Here is a 26,610-nt window from a genome sequence, read left to right as displayed (position 1 = left end):
AGTAGCATTCTTAGAAATGTCCAGGTTATTGAAAAGGAAAATATGGATTGAGGCTTCCATTAAAAGTTTCAGTTTGAATAGTTAAAATTTGAAAAAACAGTTTACTTTAGAAAACGTGGTTGTATAATGGACATTTAGGATAGTCTTAATAATAGTGGTACTCCTTAACGTATGTTATATTCAGGGAGTCTGTTGGCGGTGGTCACTTTTTAAATCAGACTCCATTAAGCCTGTTTATAATAACCTAGTTGGTAAAGGCTGGCCCACTGTGGTAAGCAGGGCAATTCAATGCAGGCAGAGCTTTGGCAATAGCTCTCAGAGCCAGCCTGTTTTGCTTGGCACACTCCATCCCTGAGCCTTACCCTTTTCCCCACCAGACGCCCTGTTCCCTGTTGTGGCTTCCCCCCATTCTTCCCTTTCCATAGGCTCTGTCCAGCTGCTGTTGCCACAGACTCACTGCTGGATCTGCATTGGGATGGGAAGACAAAGCAACTGTTTTCATGCTTCCATTCAATGTTTTCATGCTTCAGTTCTCAAAACTCCTCCTTAACTTCTTCTCAGGCTCATTTGGTGATTTTCATATAGGGAATGCCCACCAGGAAACAGTATAGCTTGAATTTTATTCATCTGTGTATCATCCTTTCATTTACGTGTATTTTAAAAGACTAAACATTTGATAAGCTCTTTACATGTCTCTATAATGCATGTACTTATTTTCCCATATATTCATAGTTTGCCTGTAGGTTATCTGCCTCTTTCCCCAAGTACAGTCTTTATAAGCCTGTTAAAATGTTATGCTGCGTACTTGACTGAAGGCCTAGACTCCTGGTGATGTCTTAATGTTGCTAGGTTATCTGATCAGGGACACATGCATGTCAGTTTTCTGGAGCTCTCCAGCCTTAAATGAATTCAACAGTTCTTCTGGCTGCGATGTGAATCTCGTGCAGTAGAGTTCAGTGAAACGTGGGCTCCAGAAGTGCGATTGATTTTGGCAAGAACCAGTAATTTGGGTTCTAGTCGAGCTTCCAGACTAAAATGTGTGTTCCATTATGACCCTGTCGTAAGCAGTTTGGGGCATGGAATACGTCTCAGTCTGTGATTTGTAAAACACTGTATAATAAGTAAGCGATGTTTAAAATTTGCATTCATTTTTAGCTGGGACTAAGTGAAGTAATTCTTGTGTTTGTAGTAGTATTAGAAAGATGATAGCCAAAACAAATAATCCAAAAGACTGTTCCATGATGGATTGTCCTGGACAACATTTTCCAAAAATGTTACGCGGTCATTGGCCTTTGTGTGTAATGAAACTCCTGTCATGAACCTACCGCCAAGAAATGCTTGCTCTCACCGGGAGACTTGGTTCCAAAAGAAAGAGCCAAATGTCAAGCAAAGTGAAACGAGAGACCTCAAAATAACTATGATACTTAGCCCTACATGGAATCATACATCTTCCAAATTCTGTTGAGCCTTACCTACTTGTAGGTAGCTACACCTTTAGCAGGTCCATACATGCTGTCGGTGCTATTTCATAGGTGGGAGAGCTGGAAAACGTTAGATTTTCTCAACAACATTAATGCCGGTGCAGTATGACACAGAGATTGCAAGTGCAGGTGAACTAATACAGGCAGTATGTTAGTGGTCTGGACAGCACGCTAACAGGATAGCATGGAGATGGTAAAAGGGACACTGGCTTTGTTATTGCAAGAGTTACCCTTCTAAAGGAGGCATTAAGTGGCAATAAATATGCCTAAGCAATACCAGCAGCTCCTGGCACTGCTGCATCAGAAGGGAGGGAAGCAAACTAAGGACCAGGAACGGGTCTACCAGTTTAGAGTTTTTCCTTCTTGCTCTTACAGGCTTTCTCAGGACATTGACTGTGGGCATTAAGTAGCATTAACAACATTTTTTTGAGTGAGGGAAGCACTATCTCGCTGGAGGACTGAGACACCAGTGGGTTTTGAATCCAATGGGAATTGACTGAGCAGAGGTCCCGTCACCAGAGTCCCCATTCACTGCTGAAAGATAGGCTGTTCTTCCCCCAGATTCAAGAAGTGCAGATGAAATGTCATGAATCAGTGTGCTAACGGGATGGCTCTGCATTGCTGTAAAAATAACCAGTCCATCTATTTTCAGACATAACTTTTTACATTTGTACATACAAGACAGCACTATATTTTTTCAGGTCCCAAGCGTGCCCCTTTACGGATGGAAACACCTGTTTGTTTTGGCAAACGTCTTTGCCGACATCAGACAACTGGGCATTAAGCAGCTGGAGCGGCTCCTTGCCTTTATGACCCAGGAGGACTATTCTTATCAGTGCTGCTCCCCACAATCCCTTTTGGACCTATAAGGAAAAAATGTCTAATTGCTCAGAAGCTGTGTCACAGCACCACACTCTTACAGCTTGAAGGGTCTCCTCTGGTGAGAGGAGATGCAGGGCAGTTGGAGGGAGCCCGAGGAAATCCAGGGCAAAAGACTAAAGACTAAAAGGAAACACATTTGGCCTCAAAACCATCATTTTTAAATCCCTAAGCTGGAGATGTTGCTTGAAAAATGTGGGAAGATAAAACAGTTAGAATTTTGTAATGTTTCCTTTTTTCGCTTTTCTTTCCAAAGCCACTGACTCAGTGTATTTACTTTTTTCAGCCATTAAGGTACTTGCTAAAAATGTCACCTCTTTTTTTTTTTTTTTTTTAATCTCAGTGCAAAACTTTGTATTGAAGGGGTTTGATATTAAAATCTGGAATCAGTGATTTCACCATTAATTATATGTCTGCCCTCTTTGCTGGCTGAATAGTACTGGTTTGCTGTTCCCTGTGTAAGAGTCATCAGTTTATTTTCCTAAAACCAGCTGCCTTTTAAAAACTATTCTGCACACCTCTCTGAACTTAAAGTAATCACTTGGACAAACGGAAGCTTCTCTAAAGCAGATGTGTTGATAAGAGACATTTTTAAAACCTTGTATCTAGACTCCTTTGTATTTTTCTGAAATTCAGTAATCCTCTTCCCCACTTAGCTTAGTGAGTGGCTGACCCAAAGCCAGCAGAGGTCAGAGAAAAGGCTTCTTCCAAAACAGTGAGTGGTTACAACGCTGCAGGAAAAGGGGGACTCGGTGGTGTGATCGTTTCTTATTTGTCCCCTAGACAAATGCCATTTGAATCCAGAGAGTGCACATAAACCATATGATACTGCAAGGAAAGTCATGCTAATATTTTGCCTTGGACTGAGGAAAAAAAATCAGATATAAGAACTGACTTTTGAGTAGTATGGGTGTATAGACATAAGCAACTAAAACTTAGGCACTGCATTTACGCTGGCTGTCTAGGCTGTTTGACAGTCACCAGAGAGTTGTAGACATGTTCAGGGGATGTTATTGTGTAAAGGTAAGGATGTGAGTCCACAAAGGGACTCATTCCTCCTTTCTCTCTCCATTGACTGGTAAGGCAGCCTAGGCAAGGAGCTTAAACTGGACACATAAGATCTGGGTGATTAAAACTTATTAAAATGAATCCTGCTTTGTGACATGGAGAAGGGGGGTGCTTTCCTATTTATATAGCCTTATTGTATTGCAGCAAATGTGGAACTGACCTTTTTTGGTGCTCTTATATTATAAATTATAATAAACAAGATAATAAACAGGTTTATATCTGTATTTCCCAAGACAGCTTCTTGCACACAGAGGTTTCAGTCCACAGATCTCTGAAAAATCTATTAAAATAAGAAGAAAGTCAATGCTTCAAGCAGTTTAGTGCAGTGGAAATGCAGGATGAGCAAAATTCTCACTTTTAGCACCTTTAGTGTCTGACAGAATAGCAAAGCTTGGTGAGTCACCCTCAAACCATGCAAGATCATATGCTTCATTAGACAGGAAATACAGATATATCTCCACTGATATATAATACAGAGTGGAGTATTAAAACGGATATATATTTGTTCTATTTATATTCTTAATGGCAATGTGCAGAAACTGAAACACAGCACCTCCAGCTCCAGGTGGCCAGCAGGTATCAGGAAAATACTCCCTACACAGGAACTATCTCCGTGAGCTAGCCAACGCAGCTGAAGTGGAGAAGTCAGGGTTCAGTAGCCACCTTTTTACCCTTAACAAAGATATGTCATCAAGCGCTTCTTTTGAATGTGTTCACTGTGGGGTACGTCTTTCAGCCATGCCAGTTAGTCAGCCAGTCTCTTGTTTACTACCACGTACATTGTGTGGCAGGGACAAAGGGCAGAGTATGTATGAGAAAAGCAAGAGGATATTAGTGGGAAAAAGTAAACGTGGCTGCACTTCTAAATACCTTACCATATTGAAGGTGCTAAGCATCATATGGGATTGTGTTACCCAGAATTAGTAACGTCTCAGGCTGGCTACTTAGCTGGTGTAAATCAGTGGCATCCCACTGGTTTCTATGGAGCTTTGTTAATTTGCGCTAGCTGAGGATCTGGCCTTGAAATAGATGTAATAGAAGATCGGTATCTCTAGATCAGTTTGTTCAGTCTCTGCCAACCAGCTTTTCTACTGACTTTTTTTCTTCTTATATGTTGTCACCTTCTGAACTTAAACACCCAAAAAACCATCCGCTTATCAAGACATCATAAAAATTTGCACCCTTCCAGGCAGGACTTCAAAACATGTTGTGAGCCCACACAGCCTATGGAGCAGGCAAGGAAAGACACTCTGAGATCGTGAGACAGGGTACGTGACCCAGCTCGGCCCTGCAGCTGCCCTGCGGCAGGAAGCAGCCAACTGAGATGCTGAGATTGGAAGGGGGAAGCACAGATTTTATCAGGTTAGGACTGGCCTCCTCAGAGGAGGCTAAGCAAGCAAACTCCATCCCTCATTAGTATGAGTCAGGCGATCACAGTTTCTTGTGTCAATTAATGCGGGGCTCTGTAGAGTAAGCTTCTGCCTGCCCCTGGAGAGATGCATTGTAATTAATTTACCTGCAGTTTGGCTCAGGCGTTGTGCTTTAAGCACACCACTACTAGGAAAAGTGCCCAGCAAGGTCAAAGCTACATGCATTTAGGACCTGAGACAGGTATCTATTCAAGTACAGTGCTGAGCTTTGAACATGCCATTTTAGTTATTGGAAGTAGTCTACCTGAGACAGCACAGAGCTCAGTGGAAACCTGCTTCTCAGCAGAGTACTTCTCAGCCTGTACAAAGCTCTGGACTGCCAGAGCTAGCCTGCCTCATGCCCTGAGGTAGGTTGTTTAAAGCGAATGTGGGTAACTCTACACTATGCAGCAGTCCACTGTGTAGACAACCCCTCAGGATTTAAGCGTTTGGAGTTGACTCCCCAGCACGACTTCAGATTCCATGAAGGTGTTCCTTGGACGGCTCCTCTTGGGGCATTTTGTTGGCTCAGCCAGGCTTTGCTTGTGAAATCTGAGGGGATCACATCACATGGTTTATCCTGCATTTACTCACGTATAACCCAGCATGACTATACATCAATCAACTAATTTTAGCAATGTTAAAACTGAAAAGAAAAGAATGATATCTCATGAATATATTGACCTGCCTCCCCACTCCAGCTTCTCTCTATCTTCCTTCAAATTCTTAATGTTATTTGGAAGGGGCTTCCAAAGATTATTCAGAATTCTCTGCATTGGCTTATGGCTTCCCAGGGTGTTGGTGGTGCTTCTAGTTCTCTCTTTTCTGGGGAATTTCACAACATATAATGATTTTTTTCCTCAATTGCTTATTTTAAGTATCTTCTGTCTCCATCCATCATATACTAAGTGAGCAAAAATTATTTGCTTGCTTTGCTGACTTACATGAGAAGCAAGCATTGTACTATGTAACTTGACATCTTTGCATAAATTTTTTGGCTTGTACAGCAGAATGGTGCTAAGCTTTCATAGGTGCCGAACACTATGCTAAGAGATGACACAACAGTGAAGGAAAGGGCACTTGCAGTCAAAAATCTCATTGTGAAAGTGGCAATGTAGTTTATATGTGTCAAGTCATAGGAGAAAGGACAACAACATTTTATTCTTCCTCTGTCTTTGGATAGGGTAAGAATATTCTGCAAAAATAGTCTTTCTTGCTTATTTTGTCCCCAAAGCTCAAAAAGTAAAACCAAGGCAAGGTGTTTGATTTTTTTAGCTCTTTTTCTCTGTAATGAGAAATGCAGTGGGGCATAGGCTGAAAAAGGATTATAATATTTTATATATTCTGTAGTTCTTCAGACCTGTTGGGGAAAGAATTAGTAATGTATCTATATATCTGGTAAAAATATCTCAGTGACCTCATACTCACATTTGTGTAAACATCACCTCATCAGTTCCAGATACTTATACAGGAAACAAATCTGAATGCTCCTCTAGTGTTCTATACTTAGGCAGGTCAGCCGGCATATGTCTGGTCTGTAAATACCCAGTTTTACTTGTGTCCTTATTTTAAGGTTTCTCTCTTAAGAGTTTGCTGCAAACATGCCCTCAGCATTTGCCGGCGTGCCTTTTCCAAAGCAACTTGCCCCTGAGGGTTCCCATTAAAAGCTTTATTAAACAAAAACCAAATACAAAGAAGAGCTGTACTGGTTCGTAAAGGCTTAGTTGGGATTGGATTACTAAATATTGCCATAATAGTCCTGAACTGACAAAGTATCAAATGATTTTTCGTAGCTGTCAGTCACTGTGGTATGTGACCACAGTTTGCTCTATGTCCCAATCCCCATCTTGCTAACGGGTTTCTGAAATGAAAAATTCTCCTTCAGACTTTTCCTGATAATCTTTCCTAATGGACTCCAGCATGCGGAACAGACTTCTGACTTATAGCTTGGGGGGGTGTGTGATTATAGTGACATAATAAATTGTATGTTGCCTCGTGCAACAGCACAATGCTTGTGATTCTTTTGAACAGATAACCCTGAATGTCACGTGCTTAATTTTCCAGTTGTGAAGTAAAATAAGGAGGTAGTGTAATAAAAGAAGGCACATGTTACAAAAATAAATGCAAAAAATAGCAACAATTATAACTTGAGCCTTTAGTTAATATTTTTTTACATTTTTTAAAAGATATATCACCTGCAATAGATTTCAGGCAACTCTGTATATGTGAACAGCATCAAATTAAGGAAAAAAGTTGAAGTTTTTAGAAATGGGAAAAACACACTGGATTGCCAAGTTCAAGACTCTAGAAAGACAGAATATTACAAGTCCCTAGAGAGACAGTATAAAATGATTTAGTAGGTAGAAAACTGCCTATGTTATAGGACTCTTTAGCAGTATTATTAGCAGGGTTATGCAAAGGTACAGATTAAAATCACTTTGGCTTTATGCGGGCTACCTTCACTACCAAAAGAAGCAAGTCATGTATTCATAACTGTATTGCTGCCTGTGGAGGTATGAATGGTGATGACCAACCTTCCCGAAGGGATTTGCTTAAATCTATAATCCACACAGGCAATAGCAGAAAATAAATTTGAATCATCAGTCACTCTTCATGCGGTCAGTAGACCAACTTTCTCCAACAGCTGTCTGATTTTGTTTGCTTTCTAATACTACATGTATATCACTGGGCTTTTGTCTTTTTTTTTTTTTAATGCAGATAGTGATGTTCCATGTGCAGATTCGGACAGTATTCTTTCAGCAATGCTAATGGAAACAAGGAATCAAGAGGGTTTAAATTATTTGGTATTAGTCAAAGAAGGCAACCAAGATCAAGGAAACATCAATTCTGCTGAACTTAGTTAAGTCTCGTTCCCTCTGAAAGAAAGAGGGAAAGAAGAGAAAAAGCTCTACCAAAGAAGATATAAGCCAAGGAAAATATTCTGCACATCATCATACTTACAGAGATGTCTTAAAAAAAACAGCAACTCTCTAAAACACTAAAACTTCCAGAAAATATCATAAGGTACTGAATGATGTGTAGCAGAATAAGACAACAATTACATATCTTTTGATTTTCTACATGTTATGGTTTGGGTGTTTCACAAGAGATAGTTTAAGGGAGTAGAACATGTAATCAGACAGCAAGTGATTTTATTGTGGTGTTGATTAAATTTACTCAATCACATATGCCTCAGACACAGGCAGTCCTTCCAAAAAGGGACTACTGGTATGCTGTTCAAAGAAGGGACCAACTTGCTCATGAAAAGAAAAAACAGTTGAAATCTAGCTTCACTGTGCACAAACAAGATTTTACAAATTGAAAAACTAACATGAATTCTTGTTGTATTTTTATGAACTCCAAATCAGAAAGCAATTGAAGAAGGGTGACTGTGTTGTCCACTGCTGGGGATGGTCTATTTCACTATTTAATTTAAACAAAAGCTTGCAATCATCTTGAATGTGAAGTTGCACAGCAATTGATCTGTGAATCTAAACAGTCCTGTTTTCTTACATTTCCTTTCCCTTTTTAATGTTCATCATCCTTGCTTATTTTTTATCAGACTGACTGAAGTGAGATATTTTTCCTTGATGTGTTTGGAGATCAAGTCAAAGTATATAATAAAATGATATATAAATCATTACTGAGTAAGATACCGCAATAAACTTTCTGGAACATTTCATCACGAACAGTAGTTTGCAAAATGTGCACAGCTATTCACTGACATCTGTCAGGAAGCTAGAAACATGCTCTGATTTTATGCAAATATTTGATAATGGGGGACACTGAAGAGTAGTAAAGGCACTATCTGATGTCAGAATGTATACATTTTTTGCATGTATACATTTTGAATGTATACATATAAGTTGCATCTTATACATAAGATCTTATACATAAGATGCAACTCCACTGAAATCAAGCTTCAAAAGTTTCTTAATTGGAGATCCAACACAGATGAACAAGAAAGTTGGATTTTTGACCGTTTTACTCAAAAGAAATAGAAATTGAGAGCTTTTGAATTAGGATTCTTCAAAGCCCCTGACAAAGCCCATTGAAGCAGTCTATAATTATATAAATATTTTTTTCTTCATCTACAAATTAGTGTAAAAGCCAGATTTGCTAATAACAACAATTGCAGCACTTCGCTATGCTCACTAGGCCATTAGTGACAGATAAATAAATAAATACTGTATAAAGTTTCCTTCCTCTTCAAGTGCTGCTTGATTGATTGTACAGCCATTCCTTCCATTTCAATAACTTAAACGTGAGTAACGTTTACTAACCAGTAGCATGTGCTAGCCAGAAACCAGGAAGATCCCAGTTGTGTAGTTACCACACCTGGATGACTTCACATGCATACGTAATTCCACTTAACTCAAGAGGACTGCTCAATCAGCAAGCCACAAACAAAGGTTTTGAAAATCAACAGGACTTCATATGATAACTTTTTCTTTAGCAGAAGAAGCCTTCAATCCTGCAAAAATTTTGTCTAGGCAACACCTTTCACAGGCCTCATGACCGCGTCTGTGATGTGATAACCCAAGTCAATTCAGTTTCGTGTAGGTCTGAGTTGGAAAAGAATCATGCAAGAGCCTATCCAACATGGGTAAACTGGGTTAGTGGGCAAGGTTAGCGTCAGTGACAGACAGCAGTCAGAAATAATGCCCTTGAGGTCTTGAAGTAATCACAAATACCCAAAGCGGCACAGAAAGAACAGAGGGGAAGGTAAGTCTTGGTTTGTCCACATTTTGTAAGTGTTGCAAAGACAAGACTAGTTTTAATGGAGGATGCTAGTTTTAACAGCATGATGAGGAAGAAAGTGTCAAGTTTAATGCATTGCCAATAAATGAAAGCTCAGGATATTGACAAATGATATATGCGTTTTGCACCTAATAGTATGAAAAACATATTAGACTGGATAAAAAACAAATCCCTCAATCCAAATCTAAGGATCCTGATCTATAACTTGCTGAATTCAGTGAAAGACACAATACCTAACCATCCCCATAAGTGCAGTGATCTGAGGCACGCTCAGTGATACAATGTCAGCTCTGAGCATGGCCCTACCCATCACTCCATTCTCCCTCTCTCATTTCCCTGCCTTAGAAAAGTAAGTATGCAAATGCAACTATTCCACTGAATAAAGCTGAATTTGATGTATGCAAAATTACCTCACTTGCATCCACTCATGACGCTACTTGCAAAGAGTTTCTTAATCCCTCATGTTTCTGTATCACCCTTCTCTTTACGCACCTTCATCATTTCACCTTCTCTATCTCATTGAAGTGATGCTTCCTCTTTTCATTCAAACTCTTCATGACAATTCATGTTTTACTCATCAACTCTTATTCACTATCAGGAGGACACCTCTCGCCTTCAAGCAGCCAGCCCCTGATGACAGTTTTCATAGCTACTTTTGGAGACAGTAGGGGAGACACACCTATAAGAGGTGACGAGAATGAGACCTTTTTAGCACATTCTCTCTTGGGCAGGGAAATAGGGACTACCTGGCCTGTGTTTGTCTCTGATAGTTGGTACCTCCTCCTGTGGCAGATCAAGGGAAAGAGTCAAGAAAGCCTTGAGTTCAAGTGTCTTGACTTTCAAGGCTATAGGTTTTTAAATAAGTGTAAATGGGTTTAAGGGTGATAATGTCATTTAAAGGAAATATGTGTTTAGGGGAGAAAAGAATCCTCACATATCAGAAAGGTTAAATGTGAGATAAGGGTACAAGTGAAGTAGCTGTGACCACACTTGTGTGACCTACTGCTGAGAGACTCATCCTCAAGCGTAGAGGCAATAACGTGCATTTTTACCTTCTTCATTTAAGGTGTACAGTGAGACTGAGTCTAGGGTGTGATATCTATGTAGTAAGAGGAATTCTTTCTGGATTCTCTTGTAAGCCAGAGGAAGTCACCTTAATAAGAGGAGAAACCTGTCCTGGGAAGATTCCCTCTGCAGGTGTTGGAGGAACCAGAAAGTGATGTCTGAAGTCTGAATCATAAATGCATAGGGGTTCCTCTTAGCAATTCCAAATTCTCAGGCTAGTATAAAGCAGATGGACCCAATCTTCACCTGCTGTAAATCAGGTTAAATATGTTAAGCTACGCTGACATATTTTTTTTTTTGACATTACTCCACCCCAGTACAGTCTCTAACCTGCCCAGGAAGAGGAGACGTGTGCCCCCAGGCGCTGATCAGGGGATACCCTACGTGAGTCTCTGGGTTACTCTCTCAGGCTCTTCCTTGTTCCTTGGTGCCAGCACAGACACTTGACGAGATCATGGCGCAACGATGATGAGCATGCTTCAGGATGTGATACCACACACAACCCACTAGTGCTGGGCTCTCAAATGGCAATGACTGAATTCTGAGCCGTGCTTGGACAGACATGGACATACTGTGTGGCTTTAGTTGGCTTATTTAATCTCTCAGCTGCAGACTTGACATCCATATGAATGGATGAAAAATATTTACTGCTACCTATGAATAGTATTTACTACAACATAACACAAATGCTGTGGTGATTAATTAAAGTTTGTAAATTATTTTGTAAATGTGAAGTGCCAGGGCAGATGTTACTTATTTACTAAGGCAGCATTTTCAGTGGCATCAATTCTAGGTCTGCTATCTTCAGTCCCCTTGGTCTACAGCAGGTGGTAACACCCGCCCGTCAGTGCATTTCTGTTTTTCAGGGTTGTTTGCAAGGGATTTTGAGCTGGCACATACTGATGACCAGATCTGTCCAAAACCCGTGTACCTCATGCTTTCCATTTGGGACCACAATCACGATCCTACAAAGGGAAAACCTGATGTTTTATGACAAAAATATTGAGCCCTTACTGGGTCAAAGATAAAGTTATAGAAAGTTTGCATGTAGCTGCTGCTGAGAGATATGCCAGGCTTCAGTGGGATCACTTGCTTATCCCCATGTGCCACAGAGGGAGTGCTCAGCAGTTGGACATGAGCTATGGGAACATGGGTGTCAAGAGCTCTGAAGGGAAAACTTATACAGCTTGAAAAGAGGATTTTTTGGGATACGAAAGGCAAAAGATGTGTTTGCTTGTATCACGTAGGACTGAAAAACGTGGCGTGACAAGAATATTTCTTTGCCTTTTTTATATTTAACATTCAGGTCTCATCTTCTCTGGGAGACTTTATTGTCAGTCCTTCAGTGGCATCATCCCAAGATTTGGGGAACTTAAAAATGACCACCAGAAAGGCAAAAGGTTGTGCAGCTACACTGCTAACACAAGTGTTTTCTATTAGACTTTGTCACCTGCAAAAACTAATAAGTGGCAGGGACAAGAAAGGCAAGAGCTGAGTTCACCACAGCCTTGCTTATCTGAGAAGCTCGAGCCAGGGCTCAGGGCTGAGACTAAAGTTGTTGTTCCTCAGCTTTCCTGGTACCCTAGATAACAGAGACTAGTAACACCCTCCAGATCACAAGGTCCCTCACAATTTGCTTCCCTCACCGCTTGTATGGAAGGGCACAAAGGTCCTTAGAGCAGGGCCACTGCACCCTTGCTTCCCACAGCCGTTTTCAGCAGGGAAAGTTTTACCATCTATTTGAATTGTCTCCAGTTTTTTTCTTTTTTTTTCTTTTTCTTTGAGATCTGCGGCATGCTGCCTATGATGCTGCCTATGATGAGTCCTCAAGTGTGGCTTTACTGAGCATAAGTGGGTGAAACTGATCCTCTGTGATTCAGGTTTGGGACTATGCATTTTAATAATAACTGTGAAGGCAAGCTTTCTTCTAGATTAACATTTACGTCTTTCTACACAAAGCTGATCTTAATTCAGCTATAACAAATCTGAAAATAGTCGTTATAGGAAAGAATGTCTGTAAAATAGCCCTGGCAGGTCTGTTAATGATTAAAAAGTTCTAATTCACCTTCATTTCTTTTAACTGATTCTTGAAAGTTTTTCTTACATACTGGAGTGAGTTGCAGGAGCTTGCATACCAGATGGATTTTTCAAACGATCATGGCTCTATTTATAATGACACTTGGCACCACTAACTGACATTATGTTTTAACTCTAATAAATAACCAGAAACCCAGTGCATCAAAGCCAAGTGATGATGCCAAAATATTGTCATTATTGCCAGTGACATGACTGATACTGCTGTATAAAATAACCTTTTTTATAATGTATTAACTTCTTCTTCAGATGACGTCTTCCATTTGGAGGATGTTCATCGCTGCCTTCTATCTTTTATGGTAAGAACGGAGCTGTAAAATAGCCACTCTCTGTTTGGATAACAATCCCTTTTGCAATGCTGTTGACACAGCTGGATCTTCTTTTTCCTGCTTTTTTTTCTCTCCTATCTTCCCTGACAGTACAAGTCACTTAGTGCTCGTTAGGGATGAGGCCACTGAAATGCTTTTGCTGTCCTATGCAGTACAGTAAGCAACTCCAGTTGCCTCTTCATCCGTCCTACAGGAAACTCAGTGGAGTTTCAACATCGTTTTGTAGTACCAAAATCTCACGACTCTAATTAATCTCCTGGTGTATTTCTCTGCACGTATCCAATTTTCACACCTTTCCAGGAGGGCTGACCATGTGTAAGTCCTCCGTAATTTCCAGTCACAAATACATTTAGCTTTCTCTTACAGAGAAACAGGAGAGGCAGTACTCTGGGAGTCACAGAATTAACCTTTTATGAGAATATCTTCTCTCACATCTTCATATTTCTTCAGTCTGACATCACCATATCCCCAAGGATGGAAACCTACTCCCACAGTGCAGCCTTGTGTTCTTCAAGTAGGACCTTGCCAGCTTTGTGCTTTCCTTGATTTGTCTGCTGACATAGTCCTTATTATCTTAACAGAGGTATCACTCCATAATTTTTGAGTCTGTTGCTTAAAGCACAAAGAATTATCCTCTACCTGAATCTACTAAAACAAAATTAGTGGCCATGATAAACCACAGTCAGTTGTCAAGCTCATCCTCTTGCCTGCCCCACTCAGAGATGGCTCTTGGCTTTAGTGGCAGCATCACTAGGTTAGACGCTGTCATTTCTCTTCACAGAAGCAAGCTGAGAAGGGGCTATTGGTCCTACTTCTTGCCAGCATTCAAGGTTAGCATTAAATAATTATACAGGCATCCAAAAATGAGGGGAAATGACACATTTAGAAATACCTTTAAAAGTCTTTGTACACTTAATCATGTGGTCTTGCAGCAGGAAGTTTAGGTGGTCACTAAGGGCCGGGTGAGGTATCACCAGGAGAAGGGTTTGACCTTACGGAGCTACAGCTCAGCTGTCATACAGCTCAGGCCTGCATGCAGTAGTCATACTGCCACCAACATCAAGCTTTCCAACTCCTCGGTTTTGGGTTGCTCCTAAATTTCTTCAGATCTTTTTTCCAGGGAACGCTTTCTGAAATGCCTACCTGTCTCCATATGAAATGAATTTCTGGGGAAAAGTGTTACTAAAAACCTCTTCAGCATTCTTTGATTCAATTTTATATATGTGATGAGTAAAAGACTCGATCTTGACGGAAGCAATATAAGAAAAGGTGGTGACAAAGTGACTAGAGCTGCAAGTGCCCTACTGCTACCATGTTTGCGCAGTTGTGTTTTGGCTCAGATCGTAGACTCCTGCAACTTCAAAGTCGTATATATGTTTCTGGGGCATGAGAAGCGAAAAAAGAAATGTGAGCAATAAGATGGCTTTTAGAAGACAGGCCTATTTGCAAAGAGGTTGGACTGTGACTAAAAACTTATGACTGTTACTCTAAGGACTATGCAGACATAAAAATTGCAAATTCTTATCTGATTTACACGTTTTTGTAAAATTGCAAGAGTGGCAAGTTAAGTGGCGAAGCAAAACAATAAAGTGCCCTGGGGAATACAGTCCCAAAGAGGGCAAACAAAACCAAATGCAAGTACCCTCTTAAACACAGGATTTGCATTTTCTTAACAGAATAAACTCTCCGCCTTGACTCTCTGTGCTCTCACTGAAGTGGAGGTCATGGCTAGTGACAACTGGGAGCTGTTCCTGGAGGCTCTCTTGCCTTTTTAGGTTATGAGGGTCTCTGTGTGTTTAGGATAATATGATTGACGGCTCCACTCCGGCCCCAATTAGCACCCTATAATTTATTAGCTTCTGCTTTCAGATTATGCGCTAACTTCACAAATATTTCAACCACGGAAACAGCAGCTATCAAGTGTCTCTTTCCTGATCCAGCTCACTGGGACTGCAGTTAAACACAAGGAGGGAGCTGTGCAGGTCTGTCAGGAGAGAATAACCATTTGTGTCTGTGTGCAACTGGGGCTGTCGCAGCTCTTTAGGACTCGGCTTGTGGAAAAAAGGGGTTGTTCCACTGGATCGGGGATCAGGGCTTGGTTCCTACCACAGGGTATGGTGCAAGATTGAGGCCAATGTGCTGGCTCTTCCGGAGAGGGTCTTTTCTGTTTATCTGCTCCAGTTCTGTTTATCATAGAAATACTGATGCTTCAACTCTATGCAAGCAGCATTGACAGGAAAGTCTGTGTCCCTCCTAGCGCCGTTCCTTTGCTCCTCATTGCTGCAGCGTAGGGCCAGAGGAGTAAGAGCAGGAGGGAAGAGACTGGGTGAGGCAGGGGAACAGAGAGGGGATGAGATGCAGAGTCAGGACTGGGGTTAGAAGCTGAAGAAAGGAGAAATGAAGAAGTTGAGGGGGGTGATGAACAAGGAGGGAGCTTTGCAGCCGTGCCTGGGCCAGCAAGGGCAGGAGGAAGATGGGGCACCCTCAGTAGCATCCAGCATGGTATTACATGTCCTAATGGGACAGCTCTCCTCTTTGGTATTTATCCTGCCTTTACCTTGAATGTAAATGAGCAACGGACACATCCCTACAGAAATGCTCCAGTCCTTGGTCAGCCTGTGTTTTTGTGGGCTGCAGCCGAGCACGGCAAAGGGAGGTGCCCGTGCTTGACAGCGGGGCCCAGGAGCACGCACCCCTGCACCCCTGCACCCTGCACCCCTGCATGGGCTCCTCCAGCACCTTCCCCTTCTCCCGCAGGACCTGAGGCAGAGAAGGCAGGAGGAGGGGGACATGGCACCCTGGTGCCCCTCTGTTACAGTTTGCGCCCACAGGTTTGGTGCACATTATTCACAGATTATGCCTGGCTCAGAGGGCAGTAGAAGGTGCACTGCAAAGGTAACTCCTCCTGAATGATTAGAGATGGACATGAACAGGGGGACCCTGCTAACCTGAGCTGCTGGTCACTACAGTCGGCTTAGAGAACAGTCTTGCCGTGCTGGGAACTAAATTAACAATACAGTTCCCAAGGCTGTAGTCCCAAAGCTTGGGGGCTGACTGAAGTAAAGCTTTTTCTCTTTTTCTTTTTCTTTTTCTTTTTCTCTTTTTCTTTTTCTTTTTTTCTTTTTCTTCTTTTTATTTTTTTCTTTTTCTTTTTCTTTTTCTTTTTCTTTTTCTTTTTCTTTTTATTTTTATTTTTCTTTTTCTTTTTTCTCTTTTATTTTTATTTTTATTTCTTTCTTTTCCTTTGTTTCTTTTTCTCTTTTCCTTTTTCTTTTTTTCCTTTTTTATTTTTCTTTTAATGATCCCCTATTCCCATTTCCCTATGCAAAATTGCCTAGCCTACAAAATCAATACCCCACTCCTCCAAATAATCACAATAATCACTCTCTCCTTCGCCTGCTGCAACTGCTCCTCTGGGTGGCAGGCCAGGGAAGCCAGCCAGGACACCACAATCCCCCAGAGGAGCTGGCTCGCCCTTCTGTAATCAAAAGGGCACGTTAATTACAACCCTTGCCCAGAAAAAGACGCACGAGAACTGCCAGTCAGAGAACCCTGCTGCATCCAAAGTCTCCAGCAGCTTTTTCCTCCCTTCTAGGAAGGGACCAACCTTTAAGCCCTCGCTAGAGCTTGTCATGAGCCTAAATAGGACTTCAAAGGGAAGGCGAGAAGGGACAGCAGTCCCTCCTGACCCAAGGAGGAGACAGGGCAGATACATTTCCCCAGAGACGGGCAGCACACAGTCCAGAGGAGGCGGAGGGGATTGCTCAGACTCTCTTTCACCCTCTTCTCCTCCTCTCCTCCTCCTCTGCTCGGGGCTCCTATGGAAAACCCACTGGAAAAGGAGGTGGGAAGTAAGCAACATCGCCCTAAAGCTCTCCCAACGTTAGACTGTAAGTGCAGGGGCACATATATATGTGCCTAAGAGCTGTGTGCTGCATTCTTGCAACTGCAGCTACACTGAAGCAAAACCCTTATTAAAATAAAGTGGAGGCTGCGACCACAAATGCCAAGTCCCATCCCCACTTCCATCTTTCCCTTGACAGATCACTGTTAAGGGAAAGAGTTCATTAAAACAGTATTCCTTCGTGCTTTGCTAATTTTCAGCTTTTTTCAGAATGGGAAATAAATGTCTGCAGTGAATATGCCCAGAGCTCACTTTGCAAACTCCTACAAACTGCTCTGACTCGGCAGCAGGGGATACTCTCGCTATGCCCAGTACGGCCATGCTCTGCAGCAGATCCCGTCCCCCTGCCTCCTTCCCCGGACTCCGCGTGAACGGGTCGGGAGCTGTGTTTGTCTGTCCCAGCCGGGCTAGTCTCTTTGTCGGGTGGGTAGCTAGAGAGCACAAGCCGGTGCTAACCTCTGCTAACACTCGGAAAGGGGCAGCAGGAGGATCTGCCCTTCAGGCTGCAGGACCAGGGAGTCACAGCCCTGCTCTTTCGGTGTGGGACAAGCATGTGACAGTAGGACATACGTAACATATAAGAAGGGTTTCTTTTGTATTTCCAGATTTCCTGCAAGCATTCGTGATTAAGCAAGTAATAACCTGTGATGCAAAGAGGAATAAAACAGACCTGCGAACTGGCACCGAGGTTATTTGCACCGTTACTGCATTAGGAGCTGTGGCTCCAGTCCTGCAAAGACTCACGCCCAAGCCTTAGAGGTAGGTGCTGTGAGCAGTCCCCCTGGAGTTAGAATAACACAGAGTGAGCAAAACTCTGCAAGGATTAGCCAAAATAGGGCACGTGCGCTTTCAGACCGCAGTCCATCCAGAGTAGGAGCATTTTAAAAAAGTTGTTTGAGCATCTAACACCTAGAGCCACAATCTTGACTTTGGTGTTTGGATGCTTTCACAATACAACAGTAAAAAAGAGTACCCGGAGAGCAAATGTTGAAACCAATATTCATGTATTCATTGCATAAATTCTCATGCTTGAAAACATTCACAGTCAAAATGAATTGTAAATGCCAATGAAGTAAATGACTGGTTTGTGCTTACATGAATATTTCCAAATGTATTTGGGCTGTATTGCCCAGCCCTCCTCATTATGAATTGCAGAAGAGAGGGGGAAGAAAGAAAGAAAGAAAAAAGAAACAATTGTGGTGAAGCACAACCAATGATAGAGCCAGATTAATATTTTTTTTAAAAAACTTTAAAAACAGCCTAAAAAACCCTGCAGGCAAATCCTCACAGAATGCTCCTGTTATCTCCAGGCCTCTGCAGCAATAAAGTTAAATGCCATTTTTAGTTACTTTTCTCCTGCAAAGTGCTGCTGCCTTCTTTCTTGATAGACGCCTCAGAACATTTTTGGTTTAACCGGTAATATAAATTCTGGAGTCCTTCCCTTGCCCTTTACAGCTTGTCTGGGCTCTGGCTAATCGGAGGCTGAGGGCGAAATGCTCAAGGGTATGTCTGGCTGAAGGAATCATGGCAAGTCACCTCCTGCCATTTGCCGAGCTCTGGCCGGGGATGCTCTGCACACATTGCTCCTTGCCAGCTTCTCACAGCATTTACTCACACTGCTTTATCATACTTTTACTATTAGGATTCCTATTCTTTCCCAGAAGTGGGGTTATTGCCAAGCCGAAACCTAGGAGAAGCAAGTCTGGGTTATTCATAACTCCATTTCTGACATGTGGTGAACATGATGCCAGATTATGTGAGAGTGTCGGAAGGTAACAACTCTCATCACTGCACAGAAGTCCATTTTCTGCTGCTTCTCCTAGGGTCAGAGGGGTAATGTTAGGACTCTCCTCTCACATGCATTGAACTTCATCAGCCTTCGAAGACATTACATTAAGAAAAAACAGAAAAAAACCAAAACACGGTAGTGTCAGGATCAGATGTTTTGCCTGTGAAAAAGTCAGCTTTTAAGTATAAGGGGAAATTGCCATTTCTGCACTGTTTCATTAATTATTCATCACCTTGTAAGAGTATTTTAATTTACCAGTGCAATAGCAATGCTAAATGCTACAGTCCCCTCTTCTGTCAGCTTCATGAAGAAACATCTGTTATTATGGAGCAGCCCCCTTACTGGAACCCATGTTAGATACACCGTACACTAAAATGTAGCACTGCAACAGTCTTGCATTGTCTTATCTTTTGTGCTTATCGCCATATTTTTTACTCGCTAAGAAAACATTTTCAACTGCTAGGATTTCTATTTATCTTTAATGCAAAGTAATAAAATAACTCACTTCATCCACACGACAGGTATTTTTCCTATTTCATCCTCAAGTTTCCAGTTTGCCTCATTTCTCTTATTTAGCTTTAATTCTTCATAAAAGCACACAGGGTGAAAGAAGGAGATACCTTTAATGCAGCTTTCCTACTGTTAAATAGATATCTTATTCCCCCTTTCAAAAAAACAAAACAAAACAACTATTAAAGTGACAAAATGACAGCAACAAGTAGACAAAGAGAAATGTTAGAGGCAACTCAGACCTATTTGTCCATCACGTGCCTTTCCTTCTGGTGTTCTCCTTAAAGGCTGTTGGGTTGAGGGCGAGCCGCTCTTCACGGGTTTCCTTCCTCCCCCTGCTTTAAGAGGGTTTTACTTTCACCAGAAAATGTTTCTTGTAAAAAAAACAAACCAAAAAACCACAACCAAACAACCGTTATATATCCAATGCAAATGTTGTGCCATACTCTGAGAAGTGCCACCTTGGTTTTCGTCTTTCTGGGGTTTGAGCAGTTGTGCGTGGAACAGCTGCATCTCTGTAAGCCCAGGGCAGCTGGCCCCAGCCAAACACTTGCCACTCACAGCCACAAAGCTGAAAAATCAGACCAGTTCCTTGATAGTCCGAAAATGTTCGTGAGTTCCAGTTTCTTCTCCTTTTACTTTTCTATAATGTAAAGTAAAAATCCAGTTCAAAACTGCTAAGTAGCTTTCCCATGTTTGCATTCAAGAAATAATTTTCACTGCCATAAAAAAATATTCACACCACCAAACCCCCCCCCCCCCCGATTTCTCTGCCCCCTGTACGAAGGCCAGTGGTTTTGCATCACCATCCACGACGTCACTTGACTCTTTTAGAGTAGTCTGACTGCAGTTCTGGGTGTGGGGTCTGCCTAAATAGAAGTTCAACGTCTTTGGCTCTCCTCTTGCAACAGAAGGATTTTCCGCTCCGACATAAGTCTAAAGTACCGTCCTTGCAATGCCAGGTCCTTTTAAGTCCCGTTGTCTTTCCCCGAGCTGCAGGGCCACGGTGGGCTTGGAAAAGGGCAAGGGGGGATCTGGGAGTCTTTGAGTCAGCACATCAGCTCAGAAGGGATCCACCACAGAAGGAGTAACGGCGAGCTGCAAACCAAGATCAGAAGCTGTTACAAACTGACCCGATTTCAGCTCTGAATGCCACCATGTCTAACAGGCAGAGATCTACAGGGGAGAGCCAGGGGAAGAAGAGTGAAGGACAGCTCTAAAACCAGTATAGATCCTTGCTTTTATCCTGAGGCTGCAAACCTGAGAATGGAGAGAAGAAAAAAAGGGAAGAAGAAAAATAGGTACAGGCTTTTAAGGACAGAGAAAGACAAACTGCGTTTCTGCCAGCTGAGATCAGAGAATCAGGCTAAAGCATGGGCTCCCCAGAGCCCCAGGAGACCATGGAGCGAGGAGAAGAGCCCAAGCTAGACCGCAGGCAGGCACACGTCCCTCCTGCCAAAAGGGAGGCCACCGTAAGGAGCCATTTGTGGCTGCAATAACCCAACTTCAGCATGGGGAACTGGCACCAGTGCGGGCTTTCCTTGCCTCCACAACCACTGACTCGGGAACTGCCACTGTTGGCTATGCCTGTGGCACCTTTTTGTCACCACTATGGCCACACAGCCTTACTTCCAGGCACCCCACCAGGCACAGGATGCCAGTACCAGGTGAAAAACATTGCCCTTTTTGCTCAGCAAACACAATTGTGCTTTCCTCTCCAAAACTGGGAGAAAAAAATAAATAAGGAGAGGAGGTAGTGTATGAACCTGCATGGGGTCTAGAAATGGGCCTGCTCTGCTGTGGCTGCCCGCGCTCCTGCTGCAGGGCAGCCCGTGGAGGGAGCCAAGCGGTGCCCTTGGGGGGGCTCTGTCCGGCTCCCAGCTCTCGCTGCGCAAGGCAAGAGCAGGGCTGGGGCCAGGACAAGAGTACTTCAAAGCAACCAGCATCCTCAGGGCACATTTGAGGGTGCCAGAAATTCAAACGGTGTTGGGGGGCGGTGATGTGTTGCCCTGTCCCATCCTCCCCCTCCCCTTCCTCGCTTGCCTGGCCTGAGAGCCCCAAGAAGGGCATCCAGGGCAGAGCTCGGGTGTCCCCCATGGGGCTTGCACCCCCAATTTATTCCCCCACAGCAGCACCCCATCCACCCCATCATGGGCGTCCATCCCCACTACTATCGGCGGTGTGAGGGAGGCGGGGAGCAGGGGTGCAGCTGAGCTGGGGGGACCTGGAGGGGCCGAGGGCAGCTCTTTACCTGCGTCCACATTGAGGCCGAGGCTCTGTGCCATGTCCCCCCCCGCATTGGGGAAGGGTCCCGGCGTCGTCCAGGCTGCGGCGGTGCCCGCCTCGCTCTTGCCCAGTTCGCAGGGGGGGCTGACCGGCGTGGGAACGGAGGCGGGGGTGAGGCGGTGGGGGCGGACGGAGGCGGTGGGCACCAGGAGCGAGCCGTAGCGGGGGTCGAAGTGGGGCCCGTAGACCTCGTGCATGGTGGCGGGGCGGGGGTAGGCAGTGCTCTGTGTCCCGATGTAGGGGGGGTGGTGGTGGTGGTGGTGGTGGTGGGCATGGTGCCAGGGCTCGGGGCCACCCTGGTGCAGGTGGCCGTGCAGAGAGGCTGGTGCGTAGGGGTCGGCGGCGGCGAAGGGCAGCTCGCTGTGGGCGGCAGCTGCCAGGGGGCTGCTCAGGGTGGCTGGGACCGAGGAGGGCTGGTACGTGCTGTTCCAGAAGGACGGCGGGAAGCTGCGCTGGCTCATCGGGAAGGAGCCATCTGGGTGAAGGGAGCGGGAGAGAAAGGGAAGGCAGCAATGAGCACACCCAGCAAGCCCTGATCTCCTTTCCCTAGGGCTCTGCCCCTCCCCAGACACCCCCAAACCAGCCCTCGCATTCCCTTTATCCCCCAAACAACTGCCAAATACAAGAAATTGCTCCCCGCGAGTACAGATTCCCTTCCAGCTAAACATCCAACACACCTAGCCCAGGGCTTACCCATGAAACTGAAACTATTTGCTCCAGATTTCTCTTAGTACGTGTTTAGGGAAAAGGCTGTTATCCAAGGTGAGGGAAACACCTCTTTTCCACAGTAGTGGAAACTGAGTCAGAGCTATCATGCACCGCAGCAATTTCCAGGGTTGGATTTTTCTTGTTTGTTTTTGTAGTAATCTCCCTGTCTAAGCATTTACCCCAGCACCTCGGAGGATGCCTGACCCTGCCAGGAAAGCGGCTGCTTCCTCAGTGCAGTTTCAAAGTGGGCAGGAACAGCACGAGATGCGACTAAGGACCAGCTTGAGTTTTCTAAACATATGGGGGCAATTCCCCCATCTATTACACTGGACTTACGCCTGTTTCTTGGGTATATCGCTAACGTATCTGGGAAGCGTTCTGCAGATCCTTTGGGATTGGCAGGGCAAAGGACAAGGACCCTGCATTTTCTTTGCCTGGTAAGCCACATGCGAGATGGACTAGTGATTATTAACGGCACAGAGATAGACATTACGCATTATTAATTGTGAACACACAGTGTTCCCGAGACAAATAAAAACGTGCTCCTGATACATGTTTGCCAAGGAGGTAGGTCAGTTCTGCGTCCTGGCATTACTCAGGGGAAAGGGAAGCGGTTCATGACAAGCAAAGAACTCTCCTCTCCTGCCATCAATTCCAGCGCTGAATATCTTTCGCCCGTGAAATATTTAAACTACTATTTCATTCTTAGAAACTACTGACAGCAATTCATGGAGAGGCTGGGAAATGGGCTCTTGGCTGAGCAGGTGGCCCCGTGAGGGAGGGTCCCCAAAACTGCCTCGAAAGAAGTGCCTGCCCTAACTCTCTGGCGGGCGGAGGGTGGGGAAGGTTATTCCGCTCTGCCCCGGGTACCCCCATGGGCCCGTCCAGGGTGAGTCAGGCGCGGCTGTGGAGAGCTGCGCATCGGCCGCGGCCTCGGCCTTGCCGGCACAGGGCCGCCGCTGTGGGCAGGTCCAAAAGCCCTCATTTTCAGAAACGTAGGGTCCTTGTCTTTGCTCCAGCAGCAACCAGGGTGGTGATACAGGGCAAGATACAGGGACACACACAATCTGGGTTTTAGCGGTGGGCAGCTGGTGAGAAGGTTCCCGCATTTGCTTTTTGCTTTGTTCCCATCTGCCATCACCTCCGCGCTGACACCCGGCAGGGTCAGCAGGCGAGCCGCTTGCCACAGCCGCAGCGCGGGGGACCCTCCGCGGCCAGTCTGGCTGCAGCCCCCGCCAGGAAAATGGCCCGCGCCGTAAAGGCGACTGGGTCCCCCGACCGCCTCCCCTTTTCTCTTCTCCTTTCCCCGAAGAGCCACGCCGCCCGCGGCTCCCGGCCCGGGACCGCCGGCTCCCAGGGGCTGCCCGCCGGGCACCGGCGGCCGGCGGAGGGGAGCAGGGTGCCCCGGGGGGCCCCCGCCGCCCTGCGCGCCCCTCCGCGCCGCTCCGCGCCCCCCCGCGCCGCGCTGCGCGCTCACCCCGCCAGGAGCCGGCGTTCCGCGCCGCCTTGGCGCTGCCGAGCGAGAAGCTGCTGGGCTGGCTGAGCGCCCGGCTGAAGTGCTCGTCCACCACGGCGCTGATGTCCCCCTGGAAGTAGGTGAAGAGGACGCAGCGGGAGCTGATGTACTCGGCCTCGGGGGGTCGCTCCTTCTCGGGGCTGCAGTCCTCCTCCTTGATGCTGGCCGCGGGGTGGCTGGAGAAGGAGCTGCTGGCGCCGGCGCTGCTGCCGCTCTCCGGGGCTTCTTGCATTTTGGAGTAAAAGGCGAGTTTCTGCAGGAAAGGGGAGGGCGGGAGGGAAAGGAAACCGAGCCGGTCACGCAGCGCGGCGCGGCAAGGTGCGCCGGCCGGGATGCAGCGCCGGGCCCGCTCCTGCCATCTTTCCGAGGGGGTGCAGAAGTCCGGCCCTCGCCTGCCCGCCGTCCCCCGCCTGCCCGCCGTCCCCCCAGCAGCACCCCCCACCCCGTAGCTGCATTCCTGCCCCGCCCCGGGGAGGCAGCGAAGGGGCTGCAAGTAGGGCTGGGGGCCCGACACCGAGCGGTGCCGACCGGGATGGAGCAGGACAGCCTCCCTGCGGGGCAGGCGCGGCGGGGCGCGGCGTTACACGCGCGAAGTCCCGCACACGAAGGCACTTTGCGGGCCGGCTCCTGCCGAGGGGCCGAGAAGCGGGGGGCGAGGCGGGGGGCGCGGGCGGGCGGCGGCCGCGCACCCACGGGGCAGCGCCGGCCGCGGGGGGAAGGCGAGCGCCGCTGGGTCCCCGGCTCGCAAAATCTGCCCCAGAGAGTGTCCCGTAACGCACAGCGGCGAGGAGGAGGAAGGAGGGGACAAAAAGCCCGGCAGCCTCAAACACGTTTCAGGGCACAAAAGACATTTCCCTGGCCAGCGAGAAGCTCCAGGTAATTCCTACAAGACTGGACTGTTTTTACGGGATTCCTCTGGGTGGGAAAAGAGCGGGCGTTGAGAAGTTTGCTGGATGTTTCCCATCTTCTCTCTATCCGCGTTAGCGTGTCCGCAGCTGCTGGGCGTTTCTTAGAAATAAGCGATGGGACGCGGAGCCCGGGCTTGGCCGCTGCGGGCAGAGCCGTGGGGCGGGCGGCGGGGGAAGCACCGGGGGGACGGCTCAGAGCCTTGGGCCAAGACACGCGAGATATTTAATAACGTCACTCCTTCGTGACGGCCGCCTTTCCACTTGGCTCCCGGCTCGGCCATTGAGGTAATGATCATCCCCCTAAATAATGCCACGAAGCCGTGTGCCGGGGGGTGGCTCGGTGGTGGGGCGAAGGCAAGGTGGGGGAAGACATCATTTGCTATTTGTAACAGGTATTCCGGCCCCGCTGCCAGGCGCTGGGGGTGGCACCGGGGCCACCACGCCGGGGGCTGCGCGGAGCCGCGGGGGCTGCGCGGAGCGGGGCCGCTCGCCCCGGGCCCGGCCCTGCACGGCGGGGGCTGCCGCCCGCCCCGGGCCCGGGGGGCTGCTGGCTCTATCCATCCCCTTTTTCGTTTTGCTGGGGGAGGAAGGAATTCATTTCTGGAAGGAAAAAGGGGGAGGGAAAAAAGAGGAAACCAGAAGGCGAGAGAGAAAGCGGTGTGCAGCAGGTGCGGCCCGGGGAAACGAGCCCTGACCCACGCGGGACAGTGCGCGTGCCGGGGCGGGCCGTTCCCGGCGCAGGACGGGCCGTGCGTGCCGCGAAACATCCCCGTGGGCGGCGGGATCCTTTTTTCGGAATGCGGGGACTAATCGATACCCGCGAGAGCCCGGGCGGAGCTGCACGCAGCGCGGCGGCGGCCGCGAAGGACGCGCAGGTCTCGCAGGCGACCGCCGCCGCCGGGAGCCCGGAGGGGCCGGGGCCGGGCCGGGGTCCCGCCGCCGAGCGGGCCCCGGGAGCGGGGAGCATTCCCGCAGCCCGGCCGCCCGGCAGCCTGGCCCCCCTCGGGGCCGGGGCTTCCTCCCCCACCCCACCGACAAACCGGGGAAACCCCGCAGCCTCCCGGCACTCCCGCCTCCCCCACTTCCAGAGGGTCACTCCGGAGCGCCCGCTCCCAGGCGGCTGGTAAAATATCTGCCCGAAGTGGCTCCCGCGGCGGCGGCCGGGATGCCGGCGCGCAGGGGGTGAGCGATGCCGCGGGCAGCCCTCCCTCGCCGCTCCCGGCGGGCCCCTGCAAACCGCGGGCATCGCCGCCCCGGGCCGCCGCGCTCGGATGGAGCCCGTCCCGGCAAAGGAAAAAAAAAAGGGAAAAGGAAAAAAAATCCCTAAAAAGCCATCGCGGGGCTAAAATCGCGCTCTCGCTCCCGAGGCAGCCCGCAGCCCATCCGTCGCCGCCGGGGTACGTACCCTGCCGAGCCCCGCGCCAAGGTGGGATGCGGTTCTGCTCCGCTCACCATCGCAGGCTCCCAGATCTTCCCCCCCCCGCCCCCCCTTTCCCCTCCCCTTCTCCTTTTCCCTTTTTCCTTTTGGTAAGGCCCCAGACGGCCATCCTCCAGACGACACCCCTCCCACCCTCTGCCTCTTCACCGCTGCCCCCGCACGTACCTGGTGGTAGGGGCTGTAGGCTGCCGCGAAGTAGGGCTGGGGAGGACCGTAGACTTGGTACATAACATCCAAACAGCTCATGGCTGGCCGCGGCCGGGAATTATTTTTTTTCTCATCAACTCGTGTTCTGCAAAGTGGAGCAGTGCTTCGCGGGAGGGAGGTTCCCGGGGGTTAAGAGGCACCACTCATTGGTGGGAGGAGTGAGGGGGGATGAGACCGCGCTGGGCTGAGATGACACCCCCTCCCTGCCCTCCTGCCCTGCCTCCCGCCCTCCCTATAGCGCGGCTCCCTCCAGCAAAG

General features: G+C 47.0%; 2 protein-coding genes across 3 annotated transcripts in view; one reads left to right on the top strand and one right to left on the bottom strand.

Moving 5' to 3' along the window:
- Nucleotides 1-7,701, top strand: part of ROS1 (ROS proto-oncogene 1, receptor tyrosine kinase) — a 76,411-nt gene extending 68,710 nt beyond the window's left edge. The window contains exon 44 of the mRNA XM_072857892.1: nucleotides 7,556-7,701. Coding sequence (XP_072713993.1) covers nucleotides 7,556-7,701 — 146 coding nt within the window. The remainder of the gene's footprint in view (nucleotides 1-7,555) is intronic.
- Nucleotides 7,702-20,346: 12,645 nt separating this feature from the next.
- VGLL2 (vestigial like family member 2) lies at nucleotides 20,347-26,391 on the bottom strand. 2 transcript variants are annotated; one of them, XM_072857889.1, is made up of 4 exons: nucleotides 26,311-26,391; nucleotides 23,761-24,052; nucleotides 21,541-22,050; nucleotides 20,347-20,387 (listed from the first exon to the last, which is right to left on the bottom strand). In XM_072857889.1, the coding sequence occupies exons 1-4, from the start codon at nucleotides 26,389-26,391 to the stop codon at nucleotides 20,347-20,349; spliced, it is 924 nt and encodes a 307-aa protein (XP_072713990.1). The 2 variants fall into 2 exon arrangements, with proteins under 2 accessions (XP_072713990.1, XP_072713991.1); XM_072857890.1 differs by lacking the exon at nucleotides 21,541-22,050.
- Nucleotides 26,392-26,610: the final 219 nt, after the last annotated feature.

Source organism: Ciconia boyciana, chromosome 3 (genome assembly GCF_034638445.1).
Source record: "Ciconia boyciana chromosome 3, ASM3463844v1, whole genome shotgun sequence".
In the NCBI taxonomy this organism is placed as follows: domain Eukaryota; kingdom Metazoa; phylum Chordata; class Aves; order Ciconiiformes; family Ciconiidae; genus Ciconia; species Ciconia boyciana.
The sequence above is the reverse complement of the archived record's forward strand: the minus strand, read 5'-3'. Positions and strand labels throughout refer to the sequence as shown.

What these genes read in the sequence shown, in the direction of transcription:
- VGLL2 (XM_072857889.1), bottom strand. Translation starts at nt 26,391, where the DNA reads ATGAGCTGTTTGGATGTTATGTACCAAGTCTACGGTCCTCCCCAGCCC. An exon ending in CCTACAGCCCCTACCACCAG is followed by an intron (nt 24,053 to 26,310) that starts GTACGTGCGGGG and finishes CCTTTCCTGCAG; the next exon opens with AAACTCGCCTTTTACTCCAA. An exon ending in CGGCCTCAATGTGGACGCAG is followed by an intron (nt 20,388 to 21,540) that starts GTAAAGAGCTGC and finishes CTTGGTTTGCAG; the next exon opens with CTCGCCGTTACTCCTTCTGT.